This window comes from Sorex araneus, chromosome 4 (assembly GCF_027595985.1).
Source record: "Sorex araneus isolate mSorAra2 chromosome 4, mSorAra2.pri, whole genome shotgun sequence".
Taxonomy (NCBI): Eukaryota; Metazoa; Chordata; class Mammalia; order Eulipotyphla; family Soricidae; genus Sorex; species Sorex araneus.
Genome location: NC_073305.1, coordinates 126,130,253 through 126,148,277, shown reverse-complemented (window position 1 = coordinate 126,148,277; position 18,025 = coordinate 126,130,253). Strand labels below are relative to the sequence as shown.

Below are 18,025 nucleotides of genomic sequence, written 5' to 3'. Positions count from 1 at the left end.
TGCTGGCTGTGTTCATTGAGGAGACCCTGGTCTGGAAATCGGCCACTTCCCCGACCCAAGCCCCGATCAGGAAAACGCCGTGGAATCCAAGCATTCTATTCGGAGAATTACAGAGCAGAAGTCCTTCCCGGAGGCCATCTTGTCCAGCGCCCGAAACAGCAGGCACTCAGCGCGCCACTTTTCCTACAGGTCGCCCGGCGAGAACCAAGTAACCTCGCCTAGCTGAGGGGGGAGGGGAGGGGACCGCGGAGGGAATCGATGTCTCCGGAAGGGGGCGCAAAGTTTCCAAGTTAACAAAAGAGCATCTGCGACTGGGGCGGCTGCGAAAGCCCTCGCTATAGCGACGGTCCTGGCTGGCGTCTTCACTAACGTCCCCTCGGCCCGGGGTACAGTTCCGTCGGCGGCGCCCAGGGAGTGTCGGCCGTTGCGACCGGACTCGAATTTGCCTACCCTGCCACTCGGCGCCCTGAAGCAACAGGCCGGATCGCTTCAGTTTGGCCCCGGGGCCCTGCCGTAGTTTGAAAGCGGCGCCACCAACGAAACTTCCGCTCTCGAAGCGAGAGCCGAGAGGGGCGGGGGAGACCCGAGCGCCTCTTGAGGCATCACTTTGCTGAAATTAAAAAAAAAAAAAAGGACGCTTCATGCACAAACTCTTGGCATCCTGCCCAGGGTAAAGATAAAACTGGTCGAGTTTGGCGCTGACTATATCAGGAGGTCACGTACAGAGATGTCTTCCACCGTCTGCACGACCACCACAGAGTCGTTGTGGTTTTGCCCTTAACCAGAATGGCGCGGAAACGTGTTAACCGGCACAGTCACGTGCGCCGAGACCCGGCGGGGAGACGGTCGGGCTTCAGGTGACACGCGGATGTGATTCGATTCACTTCCGGGGGAGCCCAATCAGGCGCCATCTTGTCTTGTTCGTGAAGTAGAAGAAGCATCGAAAGGGTTGGGGAGGCATTACGGGAACGGTGGCGGCCAGGCTGTTCCGGAACCGGAGTGGGTAAGTAGCGGCGCGGGCCGTTCCGTGTGGGGGCTCTCCGGGCCGTCACACGCTTCACACGTTTCTGCGGCGGAGGCAGCGTAATTTAAGCACGTAGGTTGCGTAAGCTGCTTGGCGCCACCGCTGACACCTTCTCCCCTTAAAGCGGCGGCGGGCGCCAGACTTGGTGAATCGGAGCGGTGCTGTGCGCGAGCAGGAGGCGGTCTTGTTCGAGAGAGCGCTCCCAGCCCGTTCTTCCTGGCTCCCGACTTTTCTTCGGGGCTGAGAAGGGACTAATTGTTGGGCGCCTGACTGGCCGTTAAGCAGTGCGCGTGCGCAGTGGGATTCCCTTTCTGGGGAAGGGGTCCGGGAAGCCGAGGGTCCCCCCCGGGCCCCCCCCCACACCCACCCCCCTTTCACCCGGACCGTCTGGGACGCGCAGCGCCGACCGCGCAGGCGCAGGCTAGGGCCGATGCGTTCTCTTGGCTACAATTAGGTTGCTTAGCTCGTGTTGGGGGAGTCTTCCCCCGGTGATAGACAGATGGACATTGTGTGCGGGACTTGGCTCTCCTCGGGGTGCCAGTGGTCACGTGAGGATCGTGGGCACACTCGGCAAGACTGGTGCGCCGGTGCTTGATCCCAGAGGAGCGACGAGCGACGTCAACTTCGGACTCGTCGTTTAGAATTAATTTCTAATTTGAGTGTGGCCGGGCAAGGCAAAAAAAAAAGAAGAAAAAGAAAAGAAAAAAAAATCAGTGGCATTAATTAAAGTTCACCGCCAGGACTTTCCTGTGGCGTGTAGGAAGAGGAGAAGTAGCAGCATGGCATTTCTTTGGAGATGGTCTTGAGACACTTGGCTTTTAATGTAATTTTATTTGGCGGTTTCAAGTGTTTTCCGTTTCGAGGCTTTTGAGTTACAGGGAAATTGGGTAGGAGGCACAGAACTCCCATATAATCCTCCAGCCCACCCCCAGTTTCTCCTGTTCTTACCATTGTGGTGCATTGGGGGGCGGGGGGAGGGGCGCCCCGGCCTGCCTATGGGCTTTTCCTTGCTCTGCGTGCGTGCTGGTGTCAGCCGCTTGCAAGGCCAGTGCCTTAGCTCCACCCTCCACTCAGCCGTTTCTTAACTACTGAAGGACAGTGTTGACACTCTCATTCACTCAAGTTGTCTTCATTCCATCCCAGGACAATTTTTAGGCCTGTGTGGTTTTCAGTGACTCGATGCCCTCACATCAGTTCCTCAGAGGAATGAGGTCCTTAGGGTAGACCCTCGCCCAATGTGACTGCTCGAATGAAGAAATTAGGACGCAGAGGGAACACTCTGTAAAGACCGTATAGTCCAGAGGTCCAGCTCCCGGCCAAGGTGAGAGCCCTTAGGATGAAACGAGCCCTGCTCACATTTGATCTTGAACTTCCAACCTCCAGGTTTCTGGTGAAATAAGGTTGTTGTTCAAGCCACCAGTCTGGGGTACGTTGCCATGGCAGCCTTAGCAAACTAATACTTGACCTTGGCAGTTGTGAGGAGTGTTGGTTGTGTACTTTAGGATGTTCCTATTAGAATGTGCCTAGTGTTTTTTCCCTGCTAAGACTGGTAGTTACAGGTTTGAGGGAGGATGATTCCAGAGGCCAAGTGCCTTTTCCATCACATCCTGTCAAAAGTATGAAATTTCACATGGTATGAAAGTGATTTATTGTTTTGATATGGAGCCTGACTACCTACTTTAGTGTTTATTTAAAGTTATTCTTGATCTGCCTCGTGCCCCCTTCTTCACATAATTTATATGAAATTATTTGCATTTTTGTCTTTCCGACTTTGGGCGCCCATATTATCAGGACATATTCCTGATGTTGCTTGAAGAACATTATGTGCTAGGCAGCAAACTGGCTTTGGCAGCGTGCAAGGCAAGATCTAACCCACTTCCCTCCCATTTAATCATTAATTTATGCATAGGTATTAATCAGGGTATTTATTATAATCTAGTACTGCACAATTTTGTTGCCCAGGTTGCTCCAGCTTTGGACATTGAGAGTACTTTCTGTTGTCTGTTTTTAGCATACCCCATTGTATGTGTGTGTGTGTGTGTGGGGTGCTTTCCTATATCCTGGCACTTCAGGATGCTCCTTTTGTGGGGGGGGTGTCATCATTTCAGATAATTCTTGCCCAAATACTAGGAATAAGCTGTTCAAAATCAAGATCAATATTTTGCTATTGAAGTGTTATATTTTCATTTTTTAAAATTATTAGCCTATTTTCAGATACCTAGAAAACAAACTATCCAATTTGTTGATATTTTTAATCAGCAGGATATAAAGTAATTTAGTGCATAATAAAATTAGTGTACATAAGTTATCAAAAGTTTCTCCAAGGGATGAGCAATAGTATAGGGAATAGAGTTCCGTTAGGGCTTTATGCCTTGCACAGGCCGACTCAGGTTGATATTTGGCATCCTATATGGTCTCCCTGGTACCTCTGAGCCAGGAGTATTCCCTGAATGTTGTCAGGTGTGGCCCAAAAGCCAAAACATAAAAACAAAGTTTCTCCAGGTGATTACAAGATTAACTCTTTTTAATGCCATTTTCACCTAAACTGAATTGAACAGATGAATTCTTTTTGACTTTTGCACACCAGTCACCTAATATATAGTGCTGAAATGTGAGAGAATTGTTGGATTTTGTGGTTTCTAAGTTTTGTGTTTGATGTAACATTTTACCACATATGTATCATAGGATAGCTGTTTTATATGTTTCCAGTTGTTGCTTAAGGATCTTAAAACAGTTTACTTTTTATTCTTAGTCTTTTGTCAAGTCTATGAGTTGACTTTTGCTAACAAATTATCATCATCTAAACAAAATTATAGTGCTTTGAAGCAATGATCCTCCCCCTTAATATCAAGACATAAGAAGTGGGTAAGATAAATGATCATCTCTAGTTACATTCAATTCTTGGGATGTTATAACAGATTATAAGCTGTGTGACCTAATAGGTGGGGATGTAGCAGTTGAGCCCTTAACTTGCATGTGTGAGACCCTAGGTTGACTACCTAGCACTGAAAAAAAAAAAAAGTTACGCTTAGGACAGGAGAGCGAGTTGGACAAGCTGAGGATCAAGAGGCCCAGGTTGATGCCTTAATAGAGTATTTCAGAGTATTTATTGCTGGAAATGACCCCTAAGCCAGGAGTAGACAGACCTCTGAGCACTGCTGGGTGGTACCCAACCTCTGCCCCTCACCAATGAAAAATGTCACACATAAATTTAGTGACCTAAAGCATTTAATCTTTTATAGTTTCCCAAGTTATATATTTGAAATAAAGGTTTCAGGATAGTTTCTTATTCTTCCCGTCTCTTCCCCACCTTCCTCCTTGTCTTTCCCTGATGCTGGACATCTCTCTCTGATCTCTGCTTCTGTTGACCTCATGGCATACCCTAAGTATCTGTGTAGCCAGTCATATTTGCTAGGGTTCCACTTTAATCCAGTATGTATGTATCTCAACTTGAATATATCGCAGAAACCGTTTTTCCAAATTTGGTGACACAGTTTATGGGGGTGGGAATAAGCCTTCAACATACCTTTAACCATTTAATTCATAACATTGGTTCTAGGTATAAGCTGTATTTTTATAGTCCTGGGTCATATTTGGATGATCTAATGCAAACAGTAATCCTAATTGTTTCCGAGGAAATAATGTTTCATTGGACCCCATAAAGGGAAGAAATCCTTACAGCTTAGCTAAGAATAATCAACTTTCTTCATACTTGAGAAGTAGAGGCTAAGGTTCTTTAAAATAAAGACTAAGGGAAAAATGAATACATTAAAATTGATTTTTTTCTTTGAGGGGTTAGGTTTGTGTCGTGTGTGTGTGTGTGTGTGTGTGTGTGTGTGTGTGTGTCTGTCTGTCTGTCTGTCTGTCTGTCTGTCTGTCTGTCTCTGTCTGTCTCTGTCGGTCGATCTGGTCTCCTGGCAGTGCTTAGGGAGCCATGACTATGCCAGAGATCACTCCCAGACATTAAAATATGTATACTGGGGGCTGGATGATAGTACAGTGGATAAGGCACTTGCAGGCAGCTGACCTGGTCTCATCCCTGGCATCCCATATGGACCCTTAACACCTGACAGGAGTGATTCTTAAGTACAGAGCCAGAAGTAACCCCTGTGTAACACCGGGCTTGGTGCCCAAATAAAAAACATACGAATCAAAGAGCAAAAACATAACCATTGATTATTAGCAGTGAGTCTTTGCTGGGTTTTTTTTTGTTTTTTTTTTTGGTCTGGCCTTTGTAAACATACATGTTCTCAAGACAGAAAAACAAAATCCTGTTCAGCACATGCTGAGTTAGTGTTTTTCCAAGTGTGTACTGGAATGATAGGAATGGGGCCTGGTAGTAACCACAGGTATAATTGGGGAATGCTCTTTGTTCCCCCAATTAAGGTAGATTTCTAGGGAGCCACTGAATAGTTTTTTATTATTATTTACTATTATTAATAGTAGGCCAGATAAGTGTTTGAATCTCTGTGCTAGATGCCGGAACATAAGTAAAAGTTTATATTCTATACTTTATACTGTTTCCTTAAAAATATGCCTGTAAAATATAAATATTTCTAATATACAAAATCGTGACTCAGTAATTCAAAGAATACAGAAAGATTAAAAACAAAAATTACTATCTTTCACTCCCCATTGCTTAGTAGTGTAAAATATTTTAAATTTCTTAATTTTTTTGGAGCCACGCCTACTTGTACTCAAGGCTTACTCCTGGTTCTGTGTGCAGGAGTCATTCCTGGTAGCACTCAAGGGACCGACCATATGAGATGCCAGGGATTGGATCCTGGTTGGCCTCGTACAAGACAAGCACTTTACCCGCTGTGCAATTGTGCCAGTGTTAATTTTTTTTTTTTTGTCATTTGGGAATTTCTATGCTAGAATTTCTATGCTAAATTGCATTTAAAAAAAAAAAACAACCTCAAGTGGCATCATTATTTGTGCTGTGAGGACCTTGTTCAGTTTCATTGCCGGCGTTTTATTTCACTGTTGCCTTTTGATTGTCACTAAAAGTAGGTGTCTGCTGTTGAAGAAAGCATTCTGTGTTGAGTTATATGTTGTATATAATCCTGTGGTTTAAAACCCTGAAGTAGAATTGCTGGTCAGAGGCCTTTATAATTTTGATAAAATACTGTAATCCTCTATTGTCTCCTATTGACTAACCATTTGGGTTCTAGCCGTATATCCAACACTTATCCTCTGTTGCCAAATCAACCTCCTCAATTTTAGGTTTAATCAAAACATTCTATAAATATTTTGTTCTTGATTTTAACATTCACCATCTTTGCTGTATTTTTTGTGTGTACTTTTCAAAACTTCACATATTTTTCTCAGCTTAAGTATCAAGCATTAAGGAATAACTCATAAAACTTTGAGGGGGCAGAAGAGAGCTTTGGAAAACAGTAAAATTACCAGTTTTAACAAACAGTATGACTTAACAAGTAATGCAAATCACACTCTTGAAAATGTGCAGTTAGAATATTTTCTAGTATAAAAACACTGAAGTTTGTTTGTTTTTTCAGCAGTGCCAGGAATTAAACTCACAGCTTCACACATGCAAGGTAGGTACCGTATGTTTCCCCCCCCCACCTTGTTTTCTTTTTATATAATAAAAGCTTCTACCTATAACAAGTTGAAACAAGAAGATTTTTTTAAGGTAAACTGAACTGCCAGAAGTAACCCCAACATAGAGCTAAGAGTATTCCTTGAATACCACTGAGTGTGGCCTAAAAACAAAAGAGAAAATGAAATAGACATGTACTAATTTTTTGTGAATGTGTCTTTTTCAGTGAAGAAAATGGAACTGAGTAGAAATGGGTTATCTTGATCAGTCTTACTTCCTGTTGATCCCCAATTATAAATTTGTGGAGTAATATCATAAATGGTACTGAGAAAGTTGTGGTGATATTAACTACTATTGAAACTTCCTATGCTGAATATTTGTGTTTCTTAATCCTCATGGTACATCTCTGCATTACGTTTTTTTTTTTGCTTTTTGGGTCACACCTGGTGATGCACAGGGCTTACTCCTGGCTCATGCACTCAGGAATCACTCCTGGCGGTGCTCAGGAAACCATATGGGATGCTGGGAATGGAACCCGGGCTGGCTGAGTGCAAGGCAAATGCCCTACCCACTGTACTATCACCCCAGCCCTGCATTACATATTTTTATGTCCTTCAATTTACTGATGACAAAGAATTTGTCATCTATATGAAGAATATTAATTTGCTCTCATTCACATGACTATCAAATGGTATAGGTATTTATGATGAACCAATGTGTTCTCTGAAGTTTACATTTAGAAAAAAAGTGATGACCTAGGGCCAGAGCAATGGCAAAGAAGGTTTGCTATTGCTCATATGGTTTTCTGAGCACCGCCAGGAGTGATTCCTGAGTGCATGAGCCAGGAGTAATCCCTGTGCATCACCAGGTGTGACCCTGTGCATCACCTTACAGGCAGCTGACTCAGTTTAGATCCCCAGCATCCCACATAGCTGCCTGAGCACAGCCAGGAGTGTATTCCTGAGTGCAAAGCCAAAAGTAATCCCTGAGCATTGCTGTTTGTGGTTCCCCCCAAAAAAACAAAACAAAACAAAAAAGTGATGACCTGGAAATTTAAAAGGAAAAGTAAAAAAATGTCTGTGGCAAACATTAAACATGAGCAAGGAAAAGAAGTTTGTTCACAGCTATTTCGGGATAATTAGATCAGTGTATTGCAGTGATTATGGAGAGTCAGTGTAAGTCATTTTTACCAAGTGCTTTAAGTGCACATTTGCAACTCCAATAAGCTTGTAAGATGTACTGATAATGCCTACATTGTGTGAATTTATAACCTACCATAGGAAAAAATGCATGGAACTCTGCATGGCTGTTAGAACTTGGGAATTAGCAATAGTAAGGTTTTTATCAGCTTTTTGATCATAAAAGAAAAATGTCAGCAGCTTCTTATCACTCCTCTTTAAATAGAGGAAAAAGAAGGAACTCCAGATTATTTGTTTATTCATTTGGTGTTTCAGTGCCTGTTACATGCAGAAGCTATACTGTACCATATGGATGATTAAAAATAAATGAATAAACTGTATGACTTTAAAGTGCCATGGTCTGATGGAAAGAAAATAAAATTTTTTTTGCTGGTGTTATTTTTTTAATATGAATTAAGATTTTTTAATTTTAGGCACCATGATATACAGTACTGTCAATAGCTTTCCTGCATATGATGTTCTAACACCATGTCCTCCACCAGAGTGCCTCCTTAACCCACTTCCCTTTCTCTCCACCATTAGCTTATCTTCAGTTTTTAGGACAATTTGGTGTTAATTTTTAAACTTAGAATTCTATAAGAAAATTTAAATTCTATTGGAAAATCTAAATCGCATTTTGGTTTTTTTTTTATATCATTTAAGTTAGTACCAATTGAATGAGCTCTTTTAGAATATTCCTTTTTTTTGATCAGCACATACGACAACCCTGAATTACTTAACACAGTTTATGAATCATCCAAGTAAATGCTGTTTGAAAGGGAAAAATTTTTCTTTGATAGTTTGCCTTTTCATTTCTACTTTACTACATTTTCTTTTATAACGGAAAAAATTTTGATTATATAGTTAAAGAAGAAAATGGTCCATATTAATTTGGAGATAAACATTCTTTTATGCTACAGCCCTATACCTTTTTTTTCTAGTAGCTCATAATCTGAGAATAAACATACTCTTTCTCTTTTTGTTTCTCTCCAGGGCTTAAGTAATCTTGCTGCTATGATTCTAAACTGTAGTCTGAATCAACATAAATTTTAAGAAAAAAGGGCAATCTCTGAGGTTAGTCAGAAGTACCATTTGATATTTCTTCTAGCTGCTTGTTCTTTATTAACTTTTAAAGATGTGAGTGATGTTACTTTTCAAAGCTCTAATGAGTATTTGGGGCTCTAAAAATAAGATGGATTGTGCCTTTTGCTTTTTTTTGGGCACCACACCCAGCTGTGTTTAGGAATTACTCCTACCTCTGTGCTCAGGGATCACTCCTGGCTTGCTTGGGGAGACCACATGGGGTTCCAGGGATTGGACAGAGGTCACCCATGTGTCAGACAAGCACCGTACCCACAGTACTATTGCTCCAGCCCAAAGTATAGTTGAAATGGGGAGGGGAAAGTAGAGGAGAGAAGATCTGGCACAGAAAAAGAAGTATATTTAGCTTTATAATTTACACTGGAACAGAGTTTCAAAAGCTCAATTGAATTGTTAAACTTTTTTGGTGAAAATATTTATGGTGATTCTGGGGAGATCATAATTTTTTTCTCTTGAGTTTTTTTTAAGATTAACAGTTTTGCTACTAGGCTTGGCAGTGTGGTGATTTTCTATATCTCTTTATTTTATTTTATTTTATTTATTGTTTATTTATTTATTTTTTGGTCACACCTGGCAATGCACAGGGGTTACTCCTGGCTCATACATTCAGGAATTACTCCTAGCGGTGCTCAGGGGACCATATGGGATGCTGGGAATCGCCCTACCCGATGTACTATTGCTCCAGCCCTATCTCTTTATTTTAAAGTCATTAATATATAAGGAAGAATTTCCTTTTGTCAGCTAGATTTACTTCGTTACTCCTTTCAGGAGTCTGGGGAGGGGATGAAATCTTCCCTTAAAATTTATTTCTAGTGATTGGCTAAAGAAACTCTGGTATATTTACACAATGGAATACTATGTAGCTGTCAGGAAACATGAAGTCATGAAATTTGCATACAAGTGGATCAACATGGAAAGTATCATGTTGAGTGAAATGAGTCAGAAAGAAAGAGACAGACATAGAAAGATTGCACTCATATGTGGAATATAATGTAACTGAGAAGTACAAGTTGGCAACGATGCAACTTCTGGCAGATATCTCTCTGGACTTAGTTACTAAAAAACTAAATTACAGAAACCCAAAACTGAGAGGCCGCTAAGTGTGGTCACTCGACCTCACACTTCTTCATCCTCAGCAATGGAAAACAAATTACCTAATGCTTCCTTTTCAGCAGGTCTGACTTTAGGGGAGAGACTCTCCAAACAATAATAGTGAGTTTTGTTGAAATATTGTATGCAATCAAAGTGAAAGTAAAGTGAAATTTATTAGTTACACAGGCGGGGGGGGGGGCTTAGGGTGGGGGGGCTAGGGGCGTGGGGGTGTTTGGGGTGTGAGGGGGCGGGGTGGAGCTATACTGGGATTCTTGGTGGTGGAATATGAGCACTGGTGAAGGGATGGGTATTCGAGCATTGTATAACTGAGATTTAAACCTGAAAACTTTGTAACTTTGTAACTTTCCACAATAAAAAATTAAAAAAAAAAATTTATTTCTAGAAATTTGTATTGGAAAGAATAGGTCTTTTGCCTTTTTTAGCAAAATTGATAACTATGATTTAATCTCCAAATTCTGACACTAGTGGTAATACGAAATTTTCTATTCTTTTGCCAACCTAGAAATTCTAGTTTGCCGACATAGAAATTGTAGTCGCCTTTGGCAACGTATTTATCAGAATTTTGGAACCCTTATCATATAAATGTATCATATAACTGTATGTGAGCATTTAAAAATTAATGAACGTTCATCATTTTAAAACTGTGTTTATTTTGTTGAAGACAGAAAATCAAATATTTTTTAAAAGTCAGGATGTGGGATCAAGGAGGACAGCCTTGGCAGCAGTGGCCCTTGAACCAGCAACAATGGATGCAATCATTCCAGCACCAGCAGGATCCAAGTAAGGAAACAACATTGAAATTGGACAGTGTGGGAGGGGAGATGCATGAACATAAATGGGAGATAGTATGTGGGATTAAAGGAGAATGAAATTGGAATTTATTATTGGGATCATCCACAATTGAATTTGAATCATTTTGTGGTTAGAATTTACTCTTCTCTCTTAATTTAACTTGTTTTAGCTGACATATTAGGGAATGATATCCCTAGAAAACATCATCAAAGAGCAGAATGACTTGTGGAAATTCTACATTTTTGAAAACTAATTTAGAGCTTATTTTTCCTGAAGAAGTAAAGTTTTCTGAAATAAGTAGTGTAAGGCATACTTTTGTTAATTGATTCTTAGAGTTTTCTGTATATTCATAGTTAACTGTGGTCATCTAATTTTTTTTACATCATTTAAAAGCATCGTGTTTGGGGCTGGAAAAATAGTGCAGTGCATTGGGCATTTGCTTTGCCAGCAGCTGACCGGAGTTCAATTCCTGGCACCCTATATGGTTCCCTGAGTGATCCTTGAGCACAGAGCCAGGAATAAGCCCTGAGCACCACTGGGTGTTAGCTCAAACCCCAAAATAGTGATAGTAAAAAATGTTGTGTTTGCTGTGTTCTCTTAAACAATTTTTTTGTTTGTTTTTTAATTTTGTTTTTTGTGTCAGACCCAACAGTGCTCAGGACTTACTACTGACTCTGTGCTCAGGGATCACTCCTGGCAGGTTCAGAGACCATATGCTTGGGATTGAACCTGTGTTGGCTGTGTGCAAGGCAAGCACCTAGCTGCTGTTTTATCACTCTGGCCCCTGAAAAATTAAAACATTTTTTTTATGAAATATTTTAAAGGTATAGAGATGGAAAAGAATACAGGGAGCCTCATTTATTACTTAACTAACAGCTAACGGGAGCCAGTTTCAATTTCTCTGATCCCTTTCTGCTAACTTTTTGTTGGGTTATTCTGATCTTTTTTTTTTTAATAGCTACATATCATATAAAACCACTGTAATTTAACAAGTCCACTTTTGGATGATGGTTCACAAGTCTTTACTATTTGAAATACTTGTCGAAGACATATATGTATCATTATTTACTTAGGCAAACCAAGAAGTAAATTTATTAGAACATAGTACATTTAAGCAGGTTTATATATGCATTGTCAAGTTTAACTCACAGGTTGTACCAATTTATATTTCTGCTGAAAGTTTGACAATCCCTAAAACCTCATTAAATTGATATAAGGCTCACTGTTAATTTTATTTCCTTTATTAATATTAAATATTAAATTTTGTTGTTGTTTTCAGGCCACACCTGGCCATGCTCAGGGCTTATTCCTGGCTATACTCTCAGGGGTCACTCTTGGTGGGCTAGGTGGACCATATAGGTTGCTGGGGATTGAACCCAGGTTGGCTGCATGCAAGGCAAGCGCCCTACTTGCTGTACTATCACTCTGGCCCAAATAATATTAAATCTTAAATTTTATTGATAAATATTTGAGAGGGAAACATAGAACTTTGCATTGTTGGAGACAATTTTAAAGAATGGCTAAGAAGTTGTTAAGGAGCTGAGAATGGAGACAGCTAAATGAAGGGTAACTGCGAAGGGGAGCAGGGATGAATAGCAATACTTATCTGAGGTCTGTAGAATACAGAGTTGGTCTGGATAAGACTGCCTGTGAGAAAGCAAGTAGTATGTTTGGTTTTATGGTTAAAAGGGGGAATAAGACTCCCAAAACCCTCAAAGGATACATTTCCTATGAATTGTATTAGAAGTTAGATAAGAGTGTTTTTGTGGAGTCCTTTTCTGAAAGTCTTAAGAATCTTACCATTTTCTAGCCTGAGTATGTTTTATTTTCTAGGCAATCTTTTGGCTGTAACTTTCTGTAATATTTAAAATCTCTAGTAAAGAATCATGAGATGCTTGTCTTACATAGGAGCATGGTTCTTTTAGCTCTCACATTCTGACAGCTAAATTCTCTTATGGGAAATTATGTTAGGCCAGATTGACTGGGCTGCATTGGCTCAAGCTTGGATTGCCCAAAGAGAAGCTTCGGGACAGCAAAGCATTGTAGAACAACCACCAGGAATGATGCCAAATGGACAGGATATACCTACAATGGAATCTGGTCCAAACAATCATGGGAATTTTCAAGGGGAGTCCAACTTTAATAGAATGTGGCAACCAGGTTTGTTGTTTATGTTTTCTAAATTTTAGGACTGTTTTTAAAATTAATTTTAACAGGTAATTTTGCTTAGTTTTATGACTTCTTAGAGAATAGGTAGATCCATTTTGAATTGACCTTGAAATTTTGTGGTTAAAATTTTTGCTCAGACTGCTAGCTGGTGGCACTTAGTTTGATTCTCTTTGGTTCTAGGCTGACAGGGACTGGGAACAGTGGAAACCTCATTTGGCATCTAGGGAAGAGAGCATTCTATGTCTCTCTGTCACAACCTCTGTTCTTTTCAGAAGCAGCACTGGCAAAGCAAAACATGTCTAGTTGCTAAAGAAAAGTTGTGTCACTGTGACAGACTAGCCTGTCAGATCCATTCTGCCCCTATCATCCACCCATCAATATCTTCCTCTACTTTTTTTATCTGATAGTAAAGGTCTTTCATAAATATTTCAGTCTTTTATTTTTGTTTTTATACTTTATGATTTAGTTTTCTTGATTTTAGTCCAATTTTCTATTGTATTATTCTTAATAATCACTTTAAATTATAGAAGAATCTTATTTTGATTGTGCTGATAATGAAGTTATAGTCCCCCTTCTGTATTAATAATTATTGTCTTTCAATGTAAGAATTATTTTATTTTGGTTTTGAGTCACTCACCCAGTGATGCTCAGGGGTTACTCCTGGCTCTGCATTCAGAAATTACTCCTGGTGGTGCTCAGAGGACCATATGGGATGCCAGGGATTGAGTTTGGGTTGGCTGTGTGCAAGGCAAAAGCCCTCCCTGCTGTACTGTCACTTCAGCCAATAATGAATATTTTAATATTTGATATTTTGAGGTGGTTTATTTCTAGTTTTCCTAAACTGTACACAACTTTCCCCAAGTTTTAAAATGTTTTGGAAAATTCAAGTCTATAAATGATTGACCGAAATCACCACTCCCCAATTTTATTTTGCTTTCTTTGTGACCTAAGCAAGTTATTTACCTCTGCTCAGCAATTTCCCTTCTTGAAATTGGCAACAATAATGCTTCTCCCTACTTCATCAGGGATGTTGTGAGGATAAATGTGTTTATGGAAGAAATAAATTTTATGAAATCTCAAGGATTTTATGGTTTTGTCCTTAAAAAATAGAGAAATTTCAAAAGTGCTTTGAATTTTATAGCACTCATTTAAAATATTTGGGGGGCTGGAGTGCATGCTTTACATGCAGGAGACCTGGGTTTGAACCCTGGTACCACATGGTTTCTCCAAATACTGCCAAGAGCAACCACCAAGCCCTGAGCCAGGAGTAGCCCCTGAGTCACACTGCTGGGTGTGGCCTCAAAACAAAATGGGAGGGAGGGAAAGGAATTTGGTTTCCATATATTTAGGATGTGCTTTAAAGTGGAGTTAGCTCATTTAAATTATTTATTGAATTAATTCGTTGCTTATGTTTAAGATATACAGGGGAACTTTACTAAGAAGTCATAAATTTTTTAATTTACTGAAAAATACTTAGTTTTCGTTCTTGAGTTCTTAAAAATGTGTGTTGATTTTGTTATAACCCCCTGTTGAATGTTTTTATGCCTGAATCCTAAATAGAATGGGGAATGCATCAGCAACCCCCACACCCCCCTCCAGATCAGCCGTGGATGCCACCAACACCAGGCCCAATGGACATTGTTCCTCCTTCTGAAGACAGCAACAGTCAGGACAGTGGGGAATTTGCGCCTGACAACAGGCATATATTTAACCAGAACAATCACAACTTTGGTGGACCACCCGATAATTTTGCTGTGGGGCCAGTGAACCAGTTTGACTATCAGGTGAAAGATATTTCGTTGCTTTAAATTTTGTAAATGTGCACATAATTCATTGTTTGGAAATGTCTCATAAGGAATATCTCAATGTATCAAAAGATACATGTTTCATTTTCCAGTTTTGTACAGATTAGCACATATTCTGTCTCAGAAAAGTTACAAATTTTTTTAGTTTTAAAATCATCAGGTTGTGGTTTTTTTTTCTTTTTTTTTTCTTTTGCTTAGGAAAATTGTGTAATGAATCATTAGGGAAAAGTTTGGAAAAGTATGTAAGCGCAATAGTTCTATAGTTTTCATTGTGGTATATATATCAATATTAAAGTTTAGAAAGTGCACAGTAGTTGGATATATTATTTATCAATACTTATGGTTAATGTATCAATAAAAATGTGAGAAGCGCATTAGTTGGATATATTATTTATAAATAGTTATGGTTAATATATTAATAAAAATGTTTGAGAAGCATAGGTCCTCTTGCTAAATTCAGTCTCATCAGTGTAGAATTGCCACTTTTTTATGATGTTGTCTCATCTTGTCTCCCTCTGCCCTCCCTGCCATTCTGACATGTTAATGGAATTGTATATACTTTTTTTGGTAGCATTAATTCATTTCTAGGGACATAGAACTCTGTGGCAGAATAATAGTATCTGGAACTATATTTTCTCTTACCAATAAGCCATTGTTCATTCAAATTATGGTACTAAGTCATCTTGAAATAACTGATTGCAGTTATTATCATATAAGCTATAGTGATTTAAAGTTTTTGGGAATAGTTTTTCACTAATTATTTGGCTAGTGAGTATTGGTCATAAGAATAAAGAGTATTCACTTTGAGGGAGTAATTCTCTTACTTTTCTATATTCAAGCATACCAGTGTTGGTAGAAACAACAGTTTCTGGTTCTGTTTTTGGAGAATTGTAGTCTCAGGGAAATTCTGCTGAAACCACATCTGCTAACATCTCCATGCTGACAAGACAACCATGTCTGTTGGCAACTGAGAAAAGCCTCTGAAAACAGCAGAATTCTAACATGTTTAATATAATGATTTAATCATGTAATAATTGCTTATGTAGGTGATAATTCTTTGAAGATTATAGAAACAGATTAGGCTCACAGGAAGTAGAAAGTTGGAATTCATTATTTTTTCCCTGTATTTTGTAGTTACAGAAAAAGGAACATTTATTTGATGTCTTGGTGGTAGAAGGATTAGTTTACAAATGGATTCAGAATGGAAAAGTTCACATGTATATCCTTTTCTATACGTGCAGAAAATATCAGATGGATATAGATAGCTATTGGCATATGTATGTGTAGTCAGAAATCTTTATCTTTCTTAAGAAAAGTAAGCCTAGGTTTTAGGGGCTACAGAAGTATCGATGGATATTAGAACCATGGAATTCTTGGATTTGCTGCACACATGGATTTCTACTGTCCCTATTCATAACACGTGTGTGTCCCACAGAGTGTATTGTATTAATGTGAAGAAAAATAAACTGCAATACTCTTTCAGCATGGGGCTGCTTTTGGTCCACCGCAAGGTGGATTTCATCCTCCTTATTGGCAACCAGGACCTCCAGGACCTCCAGCACCTCCTCAGAATCGAAGAGAAAGACCATCAACATTCAGAGATCGACAGCGTTCACCTATTGCACTTCCTGTGAAGCAGGAGCCACCACAAATTGGTAGCTATTTAAGTTTAGTGACCCACAGTTGGTGTGATTTCTTGATCATAAAAAAAAAAAAAAATGCTGGAAAGATAACTCAAAGGGCTAAGGGCCGAGTGCATGATTTGCATGTGGGAGACCTGGTCAGTTGGCACTACATGATACTACAATCACTTTTGGATATGACTTCCTCTACCGCCTGCCCCAAAAGAAAAAGAATGTTTCTAAAAATGATTTCAATACCTGATATATTAGGAAGTGCTATTTTTAAAAATCCCTATCATTTTATAATCATAAGTCTTAAAAAGCTCTGGAGTATACAGTTTTGGGCTAATGGCCTGGGATGTAGTTCAGCAGTAGAGCTTTTACCTTGCATGTATGCATGTATTATGATCATAGTTTTGATTCTCAGACTAATGTCTCCGCGGTGTTCTGTCTGTAAAATATTTTGGACTGGGGAGATATATCAGAGGGATAAATGAATCCTGTTTTGCATGTTGAGGTCCCAGATATGAGCTATGACACTTCATGACACCATGATCTTTGCTGCTTTAACTGGAGGTCCCCAATACATAAACTATAGCACCATCATTCCAGCACATGAACATATCACCAGGTCTGAGCACTGAACTGTTCAGGTCGGCAGTCCAGGTATTCCTGGGAATGGCCTCTAGGCCCCTAAACACTGCTGCAGGGCAGCATCTTGATACTTTCTTCAATGCTTATATTCTGATAATGATACCAATATATGAACTATTTCTTCATTGTAAGGCCTAGTTAACCTCTTTCATCTTTCTTCTCTTGAGTTTATTTGCCAAAGGTTGCCAGATCATTTTCCTGATTATTATTTTGACCAAAAAAAGGTCTTTATATCACATATGAGAACTTATTTCTAAAAACAAGTTACATGGCAATGCTAATTTATATCTAGAAAGTTCTGCAGTCATCACTTATGAACCAGAATATTTAAGTCTTTCTTTTTGTCAAAAAAGGAAGATTCCCTTTTTTGTTGGGTGTGTTTTTATTTTGGAGGGAGAACCATACCCGCTGGTGCTTATGGACTACTAACATGGTGTTTGATGTTTGAAGGTCTTCTCTGCCATTTCTCAGAGGGCTTTCCAGTTTTGAGGATTGAATCTGGGACTTTAAGCAAAGCTTGCATTCTTGCTCTTGGAAGGAATGTTTTTTATTTATGTTTTAACTTAATTTTTTTTTTTTTTTACTTTTGGCATGATTATTTAACTTTATTTGGTTTATCACCCCACTCAATAGTGCTCATTGCTTGCTCCTGGCTCTGTGCTCAGGATCACTCTTGGCAGGCTCTGGGGACCTTATATGATGCCTGGGATTAATTCAGATCAGCAATGTACAAGGCAGACACCTTTCCCACTGTACTGTCCCCAACTTTATTCAGTTTCAACCCAGAATTTTTTTTTTTTTTTGCTTTTTGGGTCACACCTGGCGATGCACAGGGGTTACTCCTGGCTCTGCACTCAGGAATTACCCCTGGCCATGCTCAGGGGACCATATGGGATGCTGGGATTCGAACCCGGGTCGGCCGAGTGCAAGGCAAATGCCCTACCCGCTGTGCTATCGCTCCAGCCCCCAGAATTTTTTTTAAGGCATGCTACTTTATTCACAAATTC

At 39.7% G+C, this 18,025-nt stretch overlaps 1 protein-coding gene across 19 annotated transcripts in view; it reads left to right on the top strand.

The window, feature by feature from the left end:
* Positions 1–865: 865 nt before the first annotated feature.
* PNISR (PNN interacting serine and arginine rich protein) overlaps positions 866–18,025 on the top strand; it is a 33,530-nt gene continuing 16,370 nt past the window's right edge. The window contains exons 1-8 of one of the 19 annotated variants that reach the window (XM_055134339.1): positions 866–1,003; positions 2,168–2,345; positions 6,547–6,582; positions 8,756–8,836; positions 10,642–10,756; positions 12,740–12,928; positions 14,498–14,721; positions 16,226–16,397. In XM_055134339.1, the coding sequence (XP_054990314.1) occupies positions 10,669–10,756; positions 12,740–12,928; positions 14,498–14,721; positions 16,226–16,397 (673 nt within the window). In that variant the 5' untranslated portion in view covers positions 866–1,003; positions 2,168–2,345; positions 6,547–6,582; positions 8,756–8,836; positions 10,642–10,668. Of the gene's footprint in view, positions 1,004–2,167; positions 2,346–6,543; positions 6,583–8,755; positions 8,837–10,637; positions 10,757–12,739; positions 12,929–14,497; positions 14,722–16,225; positions 16,398–18,025 lie in introns of all 19 variants that reach the window. The other 18 variants (XM_055134335.1, XM_055134337.1, XM_055134332.1 and 15 more) reach the window with 18 other exon arrangements.